This window comes from Hyperolius riggenbachi, chromosome 10 (assembly GCF_040937935.1).
Source record: "Hyperolius riggenbachi isolate aHypRig1 chromosome 10, aHypRig1.pri, whole genome shotgun sequence".
In the NCBI taxonomy this organism is placed as follows: domain Eukaryota; kingdom Metazoa; phylum Chordata; class Amphibia; order Anura; family Hyperoliidae; genus Hyperolius; species Hyperolius riggenbachi.
In genome coordinates this window covers 269118292-269137728 of record NC_090655.1, presented here as the reverse complement: position 1 = coordinate 269137728, position 19437 = coordinate 269118292, and the positions used below count along the sequence as shown (strand labels likewise).

The 19437-nt window shown below is 44.7% G+C and overlaps 1 protein-coding gene across 1 annotated transcript in view; it reads right to left on the bottom strand.

Annotated features, from left to right (window-relative positions):
- LOC137537191 (uncharacterized) overlaps window positions 1–19437 on the bottom strand; it is a 140362-nt gene that overhangs the window by 27084 nt on the left and 93841 nt on the right. Inside the window, exon 11 of the mRNA XM_068259302.1 lies at window positions 10365–11813. Coding sequence (XP_068115403.1) covers window positions 10365–11813 — 1449 coding nt within the window. The remainder of the gene's footprint in view (window positions 1–10364; window positions 11814–19437) is intronic.

Genomic DNA, 19437 nt, shown 5'->3' with positions numbered 1-19437 from the left:
TCGCTCCTCTTAGTTGTATATTTGATTAGCTGCTGTATTCAGTATTGAAGTCATGTTGGATCTCTTTATTCCAGGTGCGGGGTTGCGGAAGGACAGTGATGGCGAGCTTCCGGGTACGTTCTTGGTGTTGCTGGTTGCCATGGTGATGCTGGGCAGTGTGTGGGCGGCATTCCGCTCTTCCGGGGTTGTTTTGCCCCCACTAATTAGTCACTCCACATCACTATGCTATGGTGTGTGAGCAGCCTATCAGCAAATGAAAGGGGAGTGTCCTGGCGTACTCGGCACTTCCAGATTTATGAGCGGTGGCTGTGAGCCCTGCTTATTCATTGGTTAAAGCGGACCTGAACTCAGAACTTCCTCTCTGCTCTAAAAGATAAGCAACAGCACAATAACCTTTACAGAAAAACATTCCTTTGTTACAGCAGATAAAAATCCAGCACTAAATCTACAGTGTGTCTACGTCCTGCTTTCATGGAAGCAGACATAGGGTTAACATCCTGTGTTCATAAATTAGCTGCTCAGCCAAGGAAGTCAGCTGACATAGCTGAGAGATCAAATTACAGTTGTGATTAGTCACAGATGAGGGGGAATTAGACCATCTAAACTCTCTAAATACATACAAGGTGCATTTCTCTATGTTTTCCTTCTGTCCTGTGCAAGAGTTCAGTTCCCCTTCAGGTCCACTGGTGGCTCCGCCCTTGGTAAGGTTTGAAGGTGTGTGATTGGTCTACTCCTCGGCTGTTTGTGATATATAGACATGTGTGTGTTTTCATTACACTTTGTACTTAGCATGACAAAAGGGATAAAATCCGGAAACAGCAGCCTGTAGAGGCTAATGAGAAAGTCTCCTAGAAGCTTGTGGTTCACCATCAAGATATACTTCAAGCGTCAGAGTGTCCCAGCATTTGTCCTCACATACTGCCCATATGTCCCCTCCCCTATGTTAGGTCTCCGCCTCTTACAAGTATGCTAGTGCTGCTGCTGTATGTGACACAATCTACCCGCCAGCCATCAGTGTGACGCTTCTGCCCAGCTCACACACAGGCTCCACCCTCCACACACATATTGCCCTATCAGAGAGGGCTTCATTAGGATATGGCTGACCAGAAATCCCGGGGTAATCACCACCATAGTCACTGGATATTTCAGTCAGGTGCCATCTTATGTACTGGAAGATTGCCCACACTTATGGACTACAGCTATATTTCAGCTCATACATCGCACAGCAGGTTGCAGGGCAGTATAGATTAGGATAGTGTAGGATATGCAAATAATTTTGAGTTAATGCAAATTTATGCTAATTTTATGCAGCTTAAAAATGAACAAATCAAATCTTGCTTAAGTGGTTCCTTTTCAAGCTGCATAAATTTGAGAGCGACCCACCAGTATCTGCAGCAACAGACCCGGGACACCAAACGGGGACAGTTATATTCCCGAGGCTCAGACAGTGGTTGCAAGTTTTGCACCACACCCTTGTGAGTATAATATAGTGTAGTGTGTTGAGGCAAATGACAATTAAATATATAGTGAGGAGTAATGCTCACAATGCAACCACTGTCTAAGCAGATGGGGAAAGACACCTGCCCCCACTCAGGTTAGAAGTCACTCTGTAGCAGGGAGAAGGGGGATACACCCCTCCCACTAGTGTGGCTAAAACTATGTCAGGGAAGCAGGAAACAGAGGCGCCAGTGCAGGATATAATACACTAAGAACAGTTTAAAAGTGTGGTAGAGGTGGACTTACCTCCAGGTAATAGGGCCAAGGATGTTTATATTCAAAAACATTTCTTTATTGTTCACAATTACAAAAACACAGGGAAAAGACTCCAATGGGACGCGTTTCATGGGACAACCCATCGTGGAGCATCTGTTAGTCCAAAACGCAAAGCTTGGCACCTCAGACTGTGCACAGAGACTTTCAAAAGAGGTCAAAGATCTATGAAGCCATGTCTTGGGATGGGTATGGCTATAGAATTCAATGAGTTGGTGTTTAGCCAACCAGTTGGGGTTTTGATTTGGCTCATCTTTTGTCTAGAATTTGTCAGGAGTTGTCTCAAAAGAGGCCAGTGATCCCTTTTTTACCCTAATACTGAGAATGCACCCATCCCTGTTTGGAAATCAGTGTAGCATAGGGGTTAATGGGCTAGGAATGGAGGACAGACCACTGCAGAGGTATCTCTTATCCCACAGAAGGAGCATTCTGGAGGTACAGAAGGGAAGTTTGTCCGAGTCCGGCCTTTTTTGTTTTGACATCCATGGGAGGGCTCTGGGGTCTAATCCCACCCACTTCCTCTCAATCTGAGCCCATTGTTTTTGGTCTCTGTTATGAAACCAATCTATTATAAGTAGGAGTCTTACAGCTTGGTGATACCGCAGTTTATCAGGGAGGCCCACACCACCTAGTAAGCAGATTGTAGCTTATTGTCCATTTCCTGGCCAGCCATATGAACCTAAACAGCCCCCTGAATGCATTGTCCTCAAGGATAGACCTAAAATGTCCAGTGGAAATGCCTGAAAAAGATATAGTAGTCTTGGTAGGACGTTCATCTTGAGGACATTCATTCTGCCCAGCCAGGAGCGTTTAAGTGCACTCCAATAGGAGTGATCTCTAGATATTTTATGAAGTAGAGGGGGACAGTTTAGGTTGTAGAGGATAGTGAGTTCTGAAGAGATCAATATCTCCTGGTATTTAAAGGGGAACTTCAGCCTAAACAAACATACTGTCATTAAGTTACATTAGTTATGGTAATTAGAATAGATTGGTAATATAATCTCTTACTCACTCTGTTTTAAAAGAACAGGCAAATATTTGTGATTCATGGGGGCTGCCATCTTTGTCATGGGGGCAGCCATCTTTTTGGTTGAATGGAGGTGACAGGGAGCAGGAGACACAGTTCCAACTGTCCTGTATCCTGATCACCCCTCCTAGCTGCGCACCCTAGGCTTCAAATGTCAAATTCAAAATGTAAGAAAAAAACATTTGCACCAAAACTGCAAAACAAGAGCAACAACATCAGAAATCCCATCATGCTTTGCACAGCATCAGGGCAAAAATGCCCGGGCAGTTTTCTTCTGTGCATCTAAAAATGAGGCTTGTATAATAGAAACAAAGTTCTGATGCTGTGAAACTGTTAAAGAAACACCAGGCCTTTTTAGTGCTGCTGAGTCGATTTTTAGTCTGGAGGTTCACTTTAAGATCCTTAAATCTCCATTTGAAGGAAAATAAATCTGCACTACCCCTTCAGACAACAACACGTTCAGGACCTCCATTTTGAGAGACTCATTTTAAAGTTGCTATCTGCAGATAATGCCTCTGCCTCCATAAGGAAATTTGGTATCAAAATCAATATGTTTAGTGAGGTAAAGGAGAAGATTGTCTGCAAAAAGTGCTAACTTAAAATCGAGGTTGTGAATTTTTATCCCTGAAATGTTGGTGTTTGCTGTGAGGGTGTTGGCAAAACGTTCCATGCATAACACAAACAATAGGGTAGAAAGGGGACACCCCTGCCTGGTGCCATTCCGGATGGTGAAGGCTTCTGAAAGGATACCGTTACCTTTAACTGACGCATTTCAAGCCCTCCGATTTAATCAGGGTGGGGTCTCATCCGTTTCGTGACTCCGGGTGAAATCCGCTATGGCTGCTTTTAGATTGGAGACACACTCCACATCTTTCAGCAGATTATTGTTCATACGCCAATAAAGTCCTGTTCTGAAATCTATCTATCTATCTATCTATCTATCTATCTATCTATCTTATAGTATACTGTACACACACACCCACACACTGTACACACACACACACACACACACACAGTACACACACACACACACACACTGTACACACACACACACACTACTATACATTATGCTGTTTCAATACAGTGCCGGGTTGGTTATGGAGTGCAGCCCACAGGACAAGGGAGCGAACACGGTAAATCCAGCGCTGGACACTTGGGCGCAGCAGCGCAGGAGACTTGGGCGCAGCCGGCGCCACCATAGGTCGTAATAGGAACTACGGCTATCGCAGGCACAGGGAGTAACTTCAGCGCCATCAGAAGACGGATCTGAAGTTGCTTTTAAAACAATAATTCGGCTTCCAGCAATTGCTGGAAGCCAAATTATTTCATTCCCCCACTATCCATGTCGGCCTGGAGGGGGAATAGTAATTAACACGGCCCGGACTTGTGCGGCAGCAGGATCAGCCATATACTGGCTGTGTCCTGCACCCAAGTCTCCGGCGCCGTTCTCTCTCGTACGCCAAGGGAGGGGTAAAAGGGGAGTTAGAATCAGCACATACAAAGGTCAAGTTTAAGTGTTTTATTAGAAAACCTAAAAAGTTTTTCCATAATTATTTTTCTCCAAAAATAGTTGCAACAAACAAAACACAATAAAACAGCATCTTAGTAATAAAACATATGTAGACATAACAACGCCCATATTAGGGATGATTAATGAGATGCAAATAATTCTGATTTCATGCAGGATTATGCAAATTTATGCAGCTGGAAAATGGACCAATGAAGTCCTACCAAGGTGTAAATTGCTTGGTCCACTTTCAAGCCGCATATATTTCCATTTGGAAGTTACATAATCCTGTATGAACTGTTTGCCTCTCACTGATCATCCCTCCCCCGTACTCCTCAACCAGACGCAGCAGTTCAAAGTCAAACACGTCTGATCTGCATGCTTGTTCAGGGGCTATGGCTAAAAGTATTACAGGCAGGGGATCAGCAAGAAAGCCAGGAAATCTGCATTGTTCAAAAGAAAAGTGTGACCCTTCATATCCTCTTACTTCAGTTTCCCGGCAGGGGTCACAGGTGAATGCACCGCAATGCATGCTGGGAGATGCCAGGAAATGCAAGTACGGCTGAACTGTACCCCCCCCCCCTCCCCCAGGCAGAAGATTCAACTAAACCTCAGGAAACAGACGACAGTTAAGACATTGTCTCTATCTACACACACATATAGTCGCACAACCAGCCGGCTGGTGCCAAACTCCTGCACAACCCATACTTGATGAACAGTGATGGACGAACACCACCAATGAACATTCACAGACTGTTCACAATTATCTCTGCAAAAGTCTGCAGAGGAGCCCAATGGTTTTATTGGCAGTCGAACGTCAGAAGCCTTCAGGGCATATTTACAGCTATAATTTATTTTAACTATTTAAGGACCGCGCTAATTGAAATTTACGCCCTGTTTTGGTGGGCTCCTGGCTGGCAGGGCATAGATTTCAATTAGCCGCCGCCGCTCCCCGCTCAAACCCGACAAGTCTCGCCACATCTCACAGGCTCTGCCTGTCTCTATGACGGCAGAGCCATGTAAGCCGGTCAGGAGCCGTTTCATTGGCTCCTGGCCATGTCTATCAATGTAAGCCACTCCCATTAGCTTACATTGATAGACACGGTCAGGAGCCAATGAAAGCTGCTCCTGACCGGATCGCATGGCTCTGCCGTTATAGAGACGACACAGTCTATGTCCTGGGGGTCCCGGCGAGCGGTGATGACGGTGGTTGCGACGGGTATGTGCGGCAATTCATCTGGATTCCGCGTTTCTGTATCAGCGGTCTCTGGTCCTTCAAGACAATCTGTACTCTAAAATTCTTACAATAAAAAGCATACCATTCTATTCATTATGTTCTCCTGGGCACCTCTTTGCTGTTTCTGCCACTCCCTGCTGCAATCCGGGCTTGTAATTGCCAGTTTTAGGCAGTGTTTAGAAACAAACTAACCAGCTTGTAATAAGCTCAGAGAAGCTCAGTCTGTGACTCACACAGAGCGTGGAGGGGGCGTGGAGAGGGTGTGTATAGCTTCTGCCTATAATAGCAGACAGCACATTCCTGCCTGAGCCCGACAAAGCCGTCAGAGGAAAGAAGATTAGATTACCGGTTTATAACAGAGATAACACAGCCACTGTACAACTAGGAAAACTGCAGTAATCCAGAGCACATTAGAACAGGTATAGGAACTTATAGGATAGAAGAAATAAGGCTGAAAATGTTGTTACAGAGTCTTATTAAGGGGGCAGAGACCGCTGGTACTTAAGTGGTTGAAAAGGTGTACAAGTGTCCAAAAACCCAGACCGTGGCATGGTGGAGGGAATCAATGGCAAAATGTTCATTAAAAAATACGTATTTTACACAAAAGCTTTTTTAATGTGTAAACACAGGACAATGACGTTTGGTTTCTAGTCTTTATTTAACTTAAAGCAGACCTGAACTTTTTCTCTGCTCTAAAAGGACAAGCAACAGCATAACAACCTTTAATCTTTCATACAGTGGAGTGACTAACTGTTGCTTCCACCGTCAGAGCGGGTTGGCGGTAAAATGTAAACATACAGATAGTGACATTAAACATCGGTGACATTTAGCGCTGCATGTAAGTAGGCGTGGCACTTTGCTAAAGACTGATGTTGGACTATAAATGTAGTCATTGATTCATGCATATGTGATGAAGGGGGTGTTACCCATGATGCCTCGGGGTGTTTCTATATTTGTACATTGAGTATTTAAAGTCATTGGGACCCGCTGTAAAAAAAAAGTCCGATACTTACCTAAGGAGAGGAAAGGCTCTGAGTCCGAATGAGCCTTCCCCCTCCTCTCCTGGTGCAGCTCAGGATCCTCCGTTCAAATCCCCCACCGCAGGGGACTTCAGAAGTCATTGGGAGCCGAGTCCTCCCAAAGACAGGCGACTCCATACTGCGCATGCGCGATTAAACGATAGCGGGCGCATGCACAGTATGGAGCCGCCTGTCTTCGGGAGCACTCGGTCTCCAGAAGACTTCTGAAGCCTTCCTTCGGCAGCGGATATAGCAGCATTTGACCGAACTGGTCGAATGCTGCTACGGGGGATCCTGAGCTGGAACGGGCACCGGCAGAGGAGAGGGAAGGCTTATTAGGACTCAGAGCCTTCCCTCTCCTTAGGTAAGTATCTGACTTTTGTTTTTTTACAGTGGTTCCCAATAACTTTAAGTATTCATATGGCACTTGCATCACTGTTATTTTCTTTTACTGTGCTTTGGCTTTGAAACAATTGTCAGCCTTACTGATGGAATAAAAGCTGCATTACGCTACTTGGTGTGCTAGCCTGCTCTGGACATGTCTGATGTGGTAGTGTGGCTTACTACTGTTACTACTGGTTATGCGCCTAGCAAACTCATTTGTATATTATATACAGGGCTGTGGAGTCGGTACAAAAATCCACCGACTCCGACTCCTCAGTTTAGGATTCCACCGACTCCTCTAATTTGCATATCACAATCTTGTTGATTGAAAGTATGTAACATGAAATTCGTCTCTTAACTGCCAACGTTAAGGAATTTTAAAAGACAACTGAAGTGAGAAGGATATGGAGACTGCCATATTTATTCCCTTTAGTCATAGACTAAAACTAGTCCTTGGTAAGAGTACTTGTAAAAGGTACAGACCGGAACAAAGAACATCTATCAGGCCCTAGGCAATGTAACTGTGGGTACATGTAATGCTGGGCATACACGGCTCGTTTTATATTATCAATTGAGCCGCTGATGGCTCAATTGATATTATTCGACCTGTCCGATACCCCGCCGGATGGATTCTGCGCTCGATACCGGCGAAGAGAACAATGGGAGCAAACGAAACGCTGATTAGCAGCGCCCGTGGGGACGAGCAGGAATCGATCCGCGCGGACGAGCGGTGACTCGCTGGCTCGATACCGGCGCATTCTCGAGCCGTGTATGCCCAGCATAAGAGTGATGTGCAGGTACTCTGCAGGGGAATAAGGAGATTTTTCCTCTATTACACATTCTTCATGCACAATCTGAACTAGGTTATGGGTGATAGACAACACCTCTGTGTTCAATGTGCACAACATTCCCAGTGGATTCCCTGCAGCTCTGTGGAGAGTGCATGTAGAGTATAGTACTACTGTGTAACAAAGTAAACCTGAGACAGATGAAATTAAAGTTTTATACATACCTGGGGCTTCCTCCAGCCCCCTTCAGGCTAATCAGTCCCTCGCTGTCCTCCTCCGCCACGAGTCCAGGTACTTGAGCCAGTCTGGCGTAGTGCGCATGCACACACTCCGCCGCCGGGAGCATACTACACCTGCGCAGCACTATTGCGCAGGTGCAGAACGCTCCTTGCTATGGAAGCGGCATGTGGCTGGACTGTGTGGCTGGCTGAATTACCAGGACTCATAGCAGAAGATCCAGGTGGTGGAAGAGGCCAGCGAGGGACTGATTAGCCTGAAGGGGGCTGGAGGAAGCCCCAGGTATGTATAAAACTTTTCTTTTCATCCTTCTCAGTTACCATTTAATTCGTAGTCACCAAACCAAATTTTAACAACATATCAAATTATTTGATTTCATGAGCAAAGAGAGTGCGTACATTTGCATAAATCAGAATCAACGCAGAATTATTTCCATCTCATTGACCATCTCTATTAGTGACACGGCTACACATCAGGCTTTATACTTACAGCATGTCATTTAGTGTATATAAGAGATTCCTGTGTACACATCATATATACAGTCACAATCAGATGTGTATAGCTGACTTTAAAAATACGGGGACTGCTTTATTGAAGCAGCACAAGTAACTAATTTTGATTGGTTTATTTCATTTTTGTGGACTAAGCACAGCTATTACTGTATGTATATATTATTTAGGCTCTCATCCCCCAGCACCCACCGCACAGCTTTACCAGCAAACCGGTATGTTACGTCTCAATATGCATACAATTGAATCCACGATGTTGCACCATGTGTTATGAATAAACAAGCAGTTTACAGCAGTGCCGGCATTTCTCATCCTTTTCTCTGCCTGTATATATTATTTATGATGACTATTATCTGATAAATAGAACATTTTATCATATTTTCTATTTTAATTACAGTTTAAGTTCATTAGGAGTCGAGTCGGTGCATTTTTTCCCGACTCCGACTCCAGACACCCAAAATTGACCCGACTGACTCCACGACTCCACAGCCCTGATTATATATACTGCACTCCCTGACACACTGTACAATCTTCATGGTAATTTGTCTTTTGTGTATAAAAACTGTTCTTTAAAATAAACAAACAATCTTAAACAAACAAAAAAAAAAACCAACAAATAATATGGTTAAACACTAATACATTTAACAAATTGAAATCAGTACAATAGCAATCGCAGTTCCCATAACCAGAGTTTTGTTTTAGACATTCTCTGACAGTCCTCAGTGCACTTCCTCAGAAAGCACTTCAAGCTTAGACCCTCATTGAGGCCTTGTGGTTGAACACAATTAAATACTTTTATCCACCTAGCTTCATGCTGCTACAGGACTTTCTTCCCATCTTCCCCTCTCTGCAAAGCCGGAATTGCCCCAACCACAAACCAACACAATTGTGCAGCTGTAGGAAGCATTATGGCAAGATGGCGGGATACAGACAGCTCATACTCTCTCCCCCAATGCGTAATTAGCAATACTTCTGTTCCTGTATCCGCTGTCTCACTGCTCTTCCTGCTTCACCAATATAAACAAGTCCGCAGGGGCCCTTCAGCCCACACACAATATATGAGCTCAAGCATGAAAATCTGCCCCTTACTTCAACCCGTTCACCGGTGGATGGATGGAAATGGTAGTACTATTTATTATAGCGTTGCAGCAATAACACCTGGGACACGGTACAGAGCCCCTTCTATCTCTAGGTACATTCACTTTCTCTCTGGGCCAAGTATCCGACTTGCATACCCAACTCTTAATTCTCTGACCTCGGCTGTACTCAGAAACCAGCAGATCACTGAAGTGTCCCCCATAGGTAGGATCTTGGTTCAGGATCAGCCAGAATTCACCGACCACAGAGTGAATACGCTCAAACAGATGAATGCAGATACACACAAAGGGTATAAGTGCAGACTTGTTTTTACCTTGGGAAGCAATAAGCTGTGTCTATCAATAGCTCTGACCTCTCCACTGACCTTCCACAGGACATGCTCATCGTAACCCTTTTCTGTCATCTTACTGACTGAAACAGCAGACACTGTCACAATCCTCCTTACTTGGCCAAATGTGCTGAGCCCTCAGATTGTTTATATGGACAAAAGAGGGGCCATTGTGGACCAGGTCAGGCCAGGGCACAGAATGTGGGTGGAGCTATGCTACAATTCAACTGTTAAGATCACTACAAGAAATGTGACAGAGACCCGACCCAGACTGCAGTAATAGAGTTTCTTACTAGCAATCAGAGAGGGATAAGCGGAGCTGAACAAGCCTGTTATTGGCTGCTGCACTCCACTTTCCATCCTCCCTACTTCCGGCTATGCTGGGGAGATGGAGAGCAGTGTGCTGTGGCCAGTTCAGGTTCACTGAAGGTTAGGCTATGTTTCCCTGCTCCTTACTTACCACCAGTGTGAGATCTCTCATGTCTGACAAGAGTTGCTTTATCAGCAAAACATTTCCCACACTCAGCACATGAATAGGGCTTCTCTCCAGTGTGAGATCTCTCATGTATGGCAAGGCTTCTTTTATCACCAAAACATTTCCCACACTCAGTACATGAATAGGGCTTCTCACCAGTGTGAGTCCTCTCATGTCTGACAAGGGTTCCTTTATCAGCAAAACATTTCCCACACTCAGCACATGAATAGGGCTTCTCTCCAGTGTGAGATCTCTCATGTCTGGCAAGGTTTCTTTTCAGACTAAAACATTTCCCGCACTCAGCACATGAATAGGGCTTCTCACCAGTGTGAGTTAGGTCATGATTGACAAGGCTTATTTTCTGAGAAAACCGTTTACCACACTCAGCACATGAATAAGGTTTGTCACCAGTGTGAGATCTCTCATGTATGACAAGATGTGATTTTCGAACAAAACACTTCCCACACTCAGCACATGAAAAGGCCTTATTGTCAGTGTGTGATCTCTTATGCTTTTTAAAGGTTTTTTTAACTGCAAAACATTTTCCACACTCAGCACAAGAATAGGGCTTATCAGCAGTGTGGGATATCGTATGTCTGACAAGGATAGATATCAGAGAAAAACATTTCCCACACTCAGCACATGAATAGGGCTTCTCACCAGTGTGAAATCTCTCATGTTTGAGAAGGTATGATTTCTGACCAAAACATTTCCCACACTCAGCACAAGAATATGGCTTCTCGCCAGTGTGCGTTCTCTGGTGTATGACAAGGTATGATTTTTGAACAAAATATTTCCCACACTCAGCACATGGATAGGCCTTTTTGTCAGTGTGAGATTTATTAGGACTATCAAGGCTTTTTTTAACTCCAAAACTAACTCCACACTCAGCACATAAATAGGGCTTCTCCTCTGTGTGTGAGCTCTCATGCCTGGCAGGTTGAGATTTCTTTAAAAAACATTTCCCACACTCAGCACATGAATAAGGCTTCTCACCAGTGTGAGATCTCTCATGACTGACAAGATTTGATTTCCGAGCAAAACATTTCCCACATTCAGCACAAGAATAGGGCTTCTCACCAGTGTGACATCTCTCATGTCTGACAAGGTCTAATTTCTGTACAAAACATTTCCCACACTCAGCACACGAATAAGGCTTCTCACCAGTGTGAGATCTCTCATGTCTGATAAGGTTTGATTTATGTACAAAACATTTCCCACATGTGGAACAGGAATAAGACCCTCCTGCAGGGGGAGAGCTGTGCTGGGTATGAGGCCCCTCAGAGTTAGACAGGTGGGGGGAGTCTGGGGGAATATTTGGGGTCACCAGGATATCTGCAGGAGACTCTTGTCCAGTGACATCATCATCCGTTGTACAGTCTGTGGATACAGAGAGACGAGTCTCTGAGAGGTTCCTGATGCCGGGACTCCGCCCTGCAAATAGAGAAACATCATCACTTCCTGTTAGAGAATTCTGAGGGGAGGAGCAATTATCATTAGGGAGAGTCAGTGAGCTGCTGAGAATTCCATGTTGGTGCATCATTTCTTATTTCACTTAATCAACTTAGGCTATTTTGTGCAGACCCATCACATAAAATAAGACTAAAAAGCAATAAAATGACAGTACAGCAGTGGGGGTGTCTCGGCACTCTGGAGAAGAAGAAACAGGAGAGAAGAGAACGGGAGCCCAATAGCACCATAAGTTTTCATACAAAGGGTACCAACAGGCAAAATAAATGTACTACTCACAAAGGCAGGATGCAGAGGGGCAACCAACCACAGGAAGCAGGGGGAGACAACACACCCGGCTGCACTCGGGGTGGCCCAGCCGGACCTGGGTGTGGTCGCTCTGCTTGGTAAAAGTGACAGGTTATCATTATGGTTTAACCACTTCAGCCTACAGCGTGGAAAATCTCATGCATCCGAGCAACGTTCACCTTCCATTCATTCGCCAATAACTTTATCGCTACTAATCACAGTTAATTGATCTATATCTTGTTTTTTCCGCCACTAATTAGGCTTTTTTTAGGTAGTACATTTTGCTAAGAATAATTTTTTTCTAAATCCATTTTAACAGGAAGATTAAAAAAAGAAATGGAAAAAATCATTATTTCTCAGTTTTTGGCCATTGTAGTTTAAAATTAATACACGCTACCGTAATTAAAACCCATGTATTTTATTTGCGTATTTGTCCCGCTTATTACGCCTTCTAAATTATGTCCCTATCACAATGTATGGCGCCGATATTTTATTTAGAAATAAAGGTGCATTTTTTCAATTTGCGTTCATCACTATTTACAAGCTTATAATTAAAAAAAAAAATGAATAGGATGCCCTCTTAACATATATATTTAAAAAGTTTAGACCCTTAGGTAACTATTAATGTAGTTTTTTTTTTAATTGTAATTTTTTTTTTTTTTTTTTAATTAAAAAATGTATGTGGGTGATTTTAGTTTGGGAGGTAAACAGCTATTTTTAGATGTAATAAAATGTAATTCTTTATTTAAAAAATGTATTTGGGTGCAGTTTACTATTTGGCCACAAGATGGCCAGAGTCAAAAAAGTTCCTGGAGTGTACGATCACGCTGCCAGGAACTATTAGGAGGCTGTAACAAGGAGGCTCTCTGATTAGAAAGCGTCGGTATTTCTCCGGGGGGCTTAGATCAGTGAATGGGAATGATCGGTGAATGGGAATGATATTCCCATTCACTGATTGGGGGGCTAGCGGCAGGCAGCGGGAGCGCGCCCGATCGCGCGCACCACTCTGCAGGAGCAGCACAGTCTATCTGGACGGATATATCCGTCCAGATAGGGTGAAGTGGTTAACCACTTCCCGACCGCCTAACGCACAGGGGCGGCCGGGAAGTGGAGCCCTTAAGGACCAGCTCACCCACAGAGGCGGCGGTCCTTGTAAGGGCATGGGCATCCGTGACGCGATCCTCCGCCGGCGCCTGTCACCGCTCGCCCGCCGCAACATCCCGCCGGCTATACGGAAGCGCCGGCGGGATGTTAACCCCGCGATCGCCGCATACAAAGTGTATAATACACTTTGTAATGTTTACAAAGTGTATTATACAGGCTGCCTTCTGCCCTGGTGGTCCCAGTGTCCGAGGGACCACCAGGGCAGGCTGCAGCCACCCTATGTCGCACCCAAGCACACTGATTTCCCCCCCCCCCCCTGCCCCAGATCGCCCACAGCGTGTAGGCGGGTGACAAAAAATAAAATCTTCTATGAACTCACCGTACTACTAACGGAATACCTTGGGGTGTCTTCTTACTAAAATGGGGTCATTTGTGGGGTTCCTATACTGTCCTGGCATTTTAGGGGCCCTAAACCGTGAGGAGTAGTCTTGAAACGAAATTTCTCAAAATGACCTGTGAAATCCTAAAGGTACTCATTGGACTTTGGGCCCCTTAGCGCAGTTAGGGTGCAAAAAAGTGCCACATGTGGTATCGCCGTACTCAGGAGAAGTAGTATAATGTGTTTTGGGGTGTATTTTTACACATACCCATGCTGAGTGGGAGAAAGATCTCTGTAAATGGACAATTATGTGTAAAAATTTTTTTAAAAATTGTCATTTACAGAGATATTTCTCCCACCCAGCATGGGTATGTGTAAAAATACACCCCAAAACACATTATACTACTTCTCCTGAGTACGGCAATACCACATGTGTGGCACTTTTTTGCAGCCTAACTGCGCTAAGGGGCCCAAAGTCCAATGAGCACCTTTAGGCTTTACATGGGTGCTTACAAATTAGCACCCCCCAAAATGCGAGGACAGTAAACACACCCCACAAATGACCCCATTTTGGAAAGTAGACACTTCAAGGTATTCAGAGAGGGGCATGGTGAGTCCGTGGCAGATTTCATTTTTTTTTTGTCGCAAGTTAGAAGAAATGGAAACTTTTTTTTTTTTTTGTCACAAAGTGTCATTTCCGCTTACTTGTGACAAAAATTAATATCTTCTATGAACTCACTATGCCTCTCAGTGAATACTTTGGGATGTCTTCTTTACAAAATGGGGTCATTTGGGGGGTATTTATACTATCCTGGAATTCTAGCCCCTCATGAAACATGTCAGGTGGTCAGAAAAGTCAGAGATGCTTGAAAATGGGAAAATTCACTTTTTGCACCATAGTTTGTAAACGCTATAACTTTTACCCAAACCAATAAATATACACTGAATGGTTTTTTTTTTAATCAAAAACATGTTTGTCCACATTTTTCGCGCTGCATGTATACATAAATTTTACTTTATTTGAAAAATTCAGCACAGAAAGTTAAAAAAATCATTTTTTTGCCAAAATTCATGTCTTTTTTGATGAATATAATAAAAAGTAAAAATCGCAGGAGCAATCAAATAGCACCAAAAGAAAGCTTTATTAGTGACAAGAAAAGGAGCCAAAATTCATTTAGGTGGTAGGTTGTATGAGCGAGCAATAAACCGTCAAAGCTGCAGTGGTCTGAATGGAAAAAAAGTGGCCGGTCCTAAAGGGGGGTAAAGCCCACGGTCCTCAAGTGGTTAAACCATGAGTGATCTGTCTGGACCCCTCCAACAGAGTATGCTAGGGGGGTATTTGAAGCACAATTTGGGGAAAAAAAGGTGCCCCAGCAGTGTGAATAAAGTTATATTAAAGCGGATCCGAGATAAATAACTATAACAAGTAACTTGTCTTTATAGCTTATCTAAAGTTTAGATAGTTTACACAGCAAATCTAGCTGCAAACAGCTTCAACAGTTTATGATTATTTCTTCCTGTAATACAATGAGAGCAGCCATGTTCTGCTTGTGATCATTACACACATGCAAACTGCTCTGTATCTCCTCCCCTTTGCCTGTGAATACTTCACTCCCCTCCCCTCTGCTTCTAAAATCTCTGGCTGATAATGCCGCCTAATCCCCAGACTGATCTCCCATAAGCTCTTGCTACAGTGCCAAGGCGCTGGAAAAGCTGTGGGCGAGGCTTGTTTAGTTTACAGGGAATTAGGGTATTTAAACAAAAACAAAAAAAGTATTTGGCTAGAGGAATGCCCTATAAACTATATGAAAGGAACACTATTATGTAATGAGTAAAAGTTTATCTTGGATCCACTTTAAAAACAAGGTAAAACCGAAAAGATGAGGTGGCTTACCTCAATGATGAGATCTTTGTATAGACAAAGAAATTGTTATTTAGCACAGCCCTGAAAAATGTCTTTGTCTACACAAAGATCTCATCATTGAGGAAAGCCACCTCATCTTTTTGGTTTTACCTTGCTTTTCATCCAATTTTACAGTATTTACACTGGGTGCCACTTTTCCCAAATTGTGAATAAAATTACAGGTTGGAGTGTAATAAAGTAGGTGGTGGTGGTGGTGGTGGGTGAAGACTTTTGCAAGGCATTGTACCCACCCACTGGGCTATGAGGAGGAGGAGCCTGGAGATGGCAGCCTCGGCAAGTTGCTCTGTCTTTTTGTTTTTTATTATTGCCTTTTGCAACCCAACCCGGATAACCTTCCCCAGCAAACAAATTCTGGGCATTCAGGACTGATCTATCCCTGGATATTGCATCTACTCTTAGCTTTCTGGGGAATCTGATCAGTGGAGCTACAGTGCTGAATCAGGCAGTGAGGCTTAGAAGAGGCAAGCTCTCCAGGATCCAGGTGCACTTTTGGCATAGAGGACTGTGTTCACCACTACCTGGAATCATACTCTCTAATGTCAGGTCAATATGCAACAAACTAGAGGAGCGTCAACTACTGATCAGAACTAAGAAGGACTTTTACCTCTCTGCTGCTCTTTGCTTCATAGACACCTGGCAGTCTAAACTGATTCCAGACAATAGGCTCAGTTCACTAAGACTGTGATATTATTTCCTCACTGGTGATATCTTACAGGCAGCAGAATAGCACACTTTTCATGTCAATTCTGTACTGCCCCTGCTCAAGAAACCCTCCCTCAACGCCTTACAACCCTCCAACTACTGCCCTATCTCCCTCCTCCCCTTTGCCTCAAAAATCCTTGAGTGTCTAGTTCACAAACGCCTGACCCAGTACTTCAATGCCAACTCACTGCTAGACTCACTGCAATCTGGATTTCGACCTGCCCACCCAACCGAAACAGCCCTGTAATAGATAGCGGAGATACCGCCGCAGAGACAAGCGGCATGGCGGCTATCTCCGCGTATCGGCCAGCGACCTCTGCCGCACGGTTACATGCTGAGACTTTGCCTGGTCCTTTTATTGCTCACAGGCTAAGGGCTACGTGCGCGCGAGGCGAGCGACAGGACCTTTATGCATCTAGGAGGGGAGTCAGCTGATCACGCGGTCAGCTGACTCCATCCAGCGTCCGGATTGGCTGAGTGACTGGGGCGGCACTGTGGAGCACATTTGGGTATATATAGGACAGGCCTGTCAGTAGGTCCGCGTCTGCTGTTGCGAATGCTGTAGTGTTAGCGCTCAGACCCTAGTCAGATCCCAAAGTGTGCTAGAACCAGCTGGAGCTGGGGATCCACACTTAGCCAGATTCTGTTGATAGCTTAATGTACTATTGCATTGTTTATTTGTTATGACCTTCTGCTTCCTCTGACTATTCTCCTGTTTGTTGATTCTGTGACTCTGCCATCTGATTCACGTTGCCGACCCTGCCTGTTATTGACGTCGAATCAGTCTTCCGTTTCTGTACCTGTCCGCTCGTTGCCAACTACATAATATAGACATATGGCAATGGTAGGGATTAGATTGTGAGCTCCTTTGAGGGACAGTTAGTGACAAGAAATATACTGTATATATATATATATATACACTGTACAGCGCTGCGTAATATGTCGGCGCTATATAAATACTAAATAATAATAATAATAATAATAATAATAATAACTCTGCCTGTCTGACCTCGCTACCCACACCAGTGGGCCTAGCCACTGGTGAGGGAAATTGTATCCTTCACCTACATCTCAGGTGAAAGATACTGCAGCATCGTCTGGGATACCTGCTCCTCAGGTGTCCTTAGCTGCAGTACTATCTGTGTCACTTGCTCCTAGGCTGCAGTACTATCTGTGTTACTAGGGCTGCAGTACCATCTGTATCACCTACTCCTAGGCTGCAGTACCATCTGTATCAACTACTCCTAGGCTGCAATACAGTCCGTATCACCTGCTCCACAGGGGATCGTTAGTGCAGTACTATTTGTATTACTCCTCCTTGTACGGTGCACTAAACACTACCAGTCTGCAGTACAGTCTGAATCACCTGCTCCACAGGTGATCAGTTGTACAGCACTGTTTGTATTTCATCTACTTGCTTTTGTGCATTAAACACTCCTGGCTGCAGCACGGTCTGACTCACCCGCCCATTAAGTGAGCACCGGCTGCAGTACTGTTTGAGTCACCCGCTCCTCGGGTGAACTCTCTCATTCTCATTACTGTTGCACCAAACACTTATCTCACATTGGCATTATTGGTGATTCTGCAGATCACCACATAATCAGGTATAGCATCTGTATTATTGGTGATACTGCAGATCAGCAATAATCAGAAAATCTGTTTTGCTGACACCAATCGTTACAAGCTCTCACCAAAGTGGTCAGTGACTTTGCCTTAGCTAAAGCAAATACTCCATTCTCCTCCTTCTTGACTTTTTCAGCAGCTTTTGACACAGAAGACCATCCCTTACTCCTCCAGTCCCTGGGCATTCACGACCTAGCACTGACCTGGCTTTCATCCTACTTCTCCAACCGCTCCTTCACAACCTCCTTTAATGAGTCCTCATCCACCCCCAACCACCTCTCGGTGGGAGTCCCCCAAGACTCGGTCCTTCGCTCCCTACTGTTCTCCCTATACACATCCTCCATTGGCAAGCTTATCGCCTCCATGGGTTTTAACTATCATCTGTATGCAGATGACACCCAAATCTACCTCCACACCCCTGACATATCCACCACTACCATGGACAAGGTCTCCTCCTGCCTATCAGCCATCTCCCCCTGGATGTCCGCTAGGTTCCTGAAACTAAATCTAGACAAAACAGAATTTATGATCTTCCCACCCCGTCCATCCCTGACCCTCCCAGATGTGCATGTCACTGTTAACCACAGTACCATTCGCCCTCCCTCTCACGCCCGCTGTCTGGGTGTCACCCTGGACTCCACACTCTCCTTCACTCCCCACATCCAAAACCTCATAAACTCCTGCAACTTCCACCTTCGTAACATCTGCAAGATCCACCCTTTCCTGACCTCTGCCACCACCAAACTCCTCATCCATTTACTCATAATTTCCGACCTTGACTACTGCAATGCCCTTCTGTCTGGTCTCCCTATGACCCAAATAGCCCAACTGCAGTCCATCATGAACGCAGCAGCCAGAATTATCCACTCCTCCCATTGCTCCACCACAGCGGCTTCCCTCTGTGAATCCCTCCACTGGCTTCCTATCCAGTCCAGAATCAGTTTTGAGATACTGTGTCTGACCTACAAATCTGTCCACAAATCCTGTTCAACCTACATTTCTGATCTTACTCAGAGGTACACACCTAGCTGCTCACTCCGCTCCTCAAATTAACTTCGCCTGACTGCCCCCCGCATCACCAAGTCCCATTCACGCCTCCAGGACTTCTCAAGAGCTGCTCCAACACTATGGAATTCTCTACCTCCACCCATTAGGGCAGTACCCTCCTTCAACATCTTCAAAAAGGCCCTCAAAACTCACCTTTTCACTCTGGCATACCATCCCTCACAAGTGCTCTAAACCCACAGCCGAACTTCGGTCCCCTACCTTTTGTGTCCCTACCTCTCCCTCTAGATTGCAAGCCTTCGGGCAGGGTCCTCCTCCTTTTGTGTCCTACCTGATCATGATCCATTACTTTGCACCCATGCTATGCATTTGAGTGAACTCAACTTGCCTAATCTCCATGCTCCCATCCAGTGACTGACTAAGCACATGATCTGGTTTTTCTTGTATTCCTGTATTATCTTATTGCTGTGTGTCGCCCCTACATATTGTCTGTAACCTAAACTAATGTCCAGCGCTGTGTAATATGTTGGCGCTTTATAAATACAATAAATAAATAATAAATA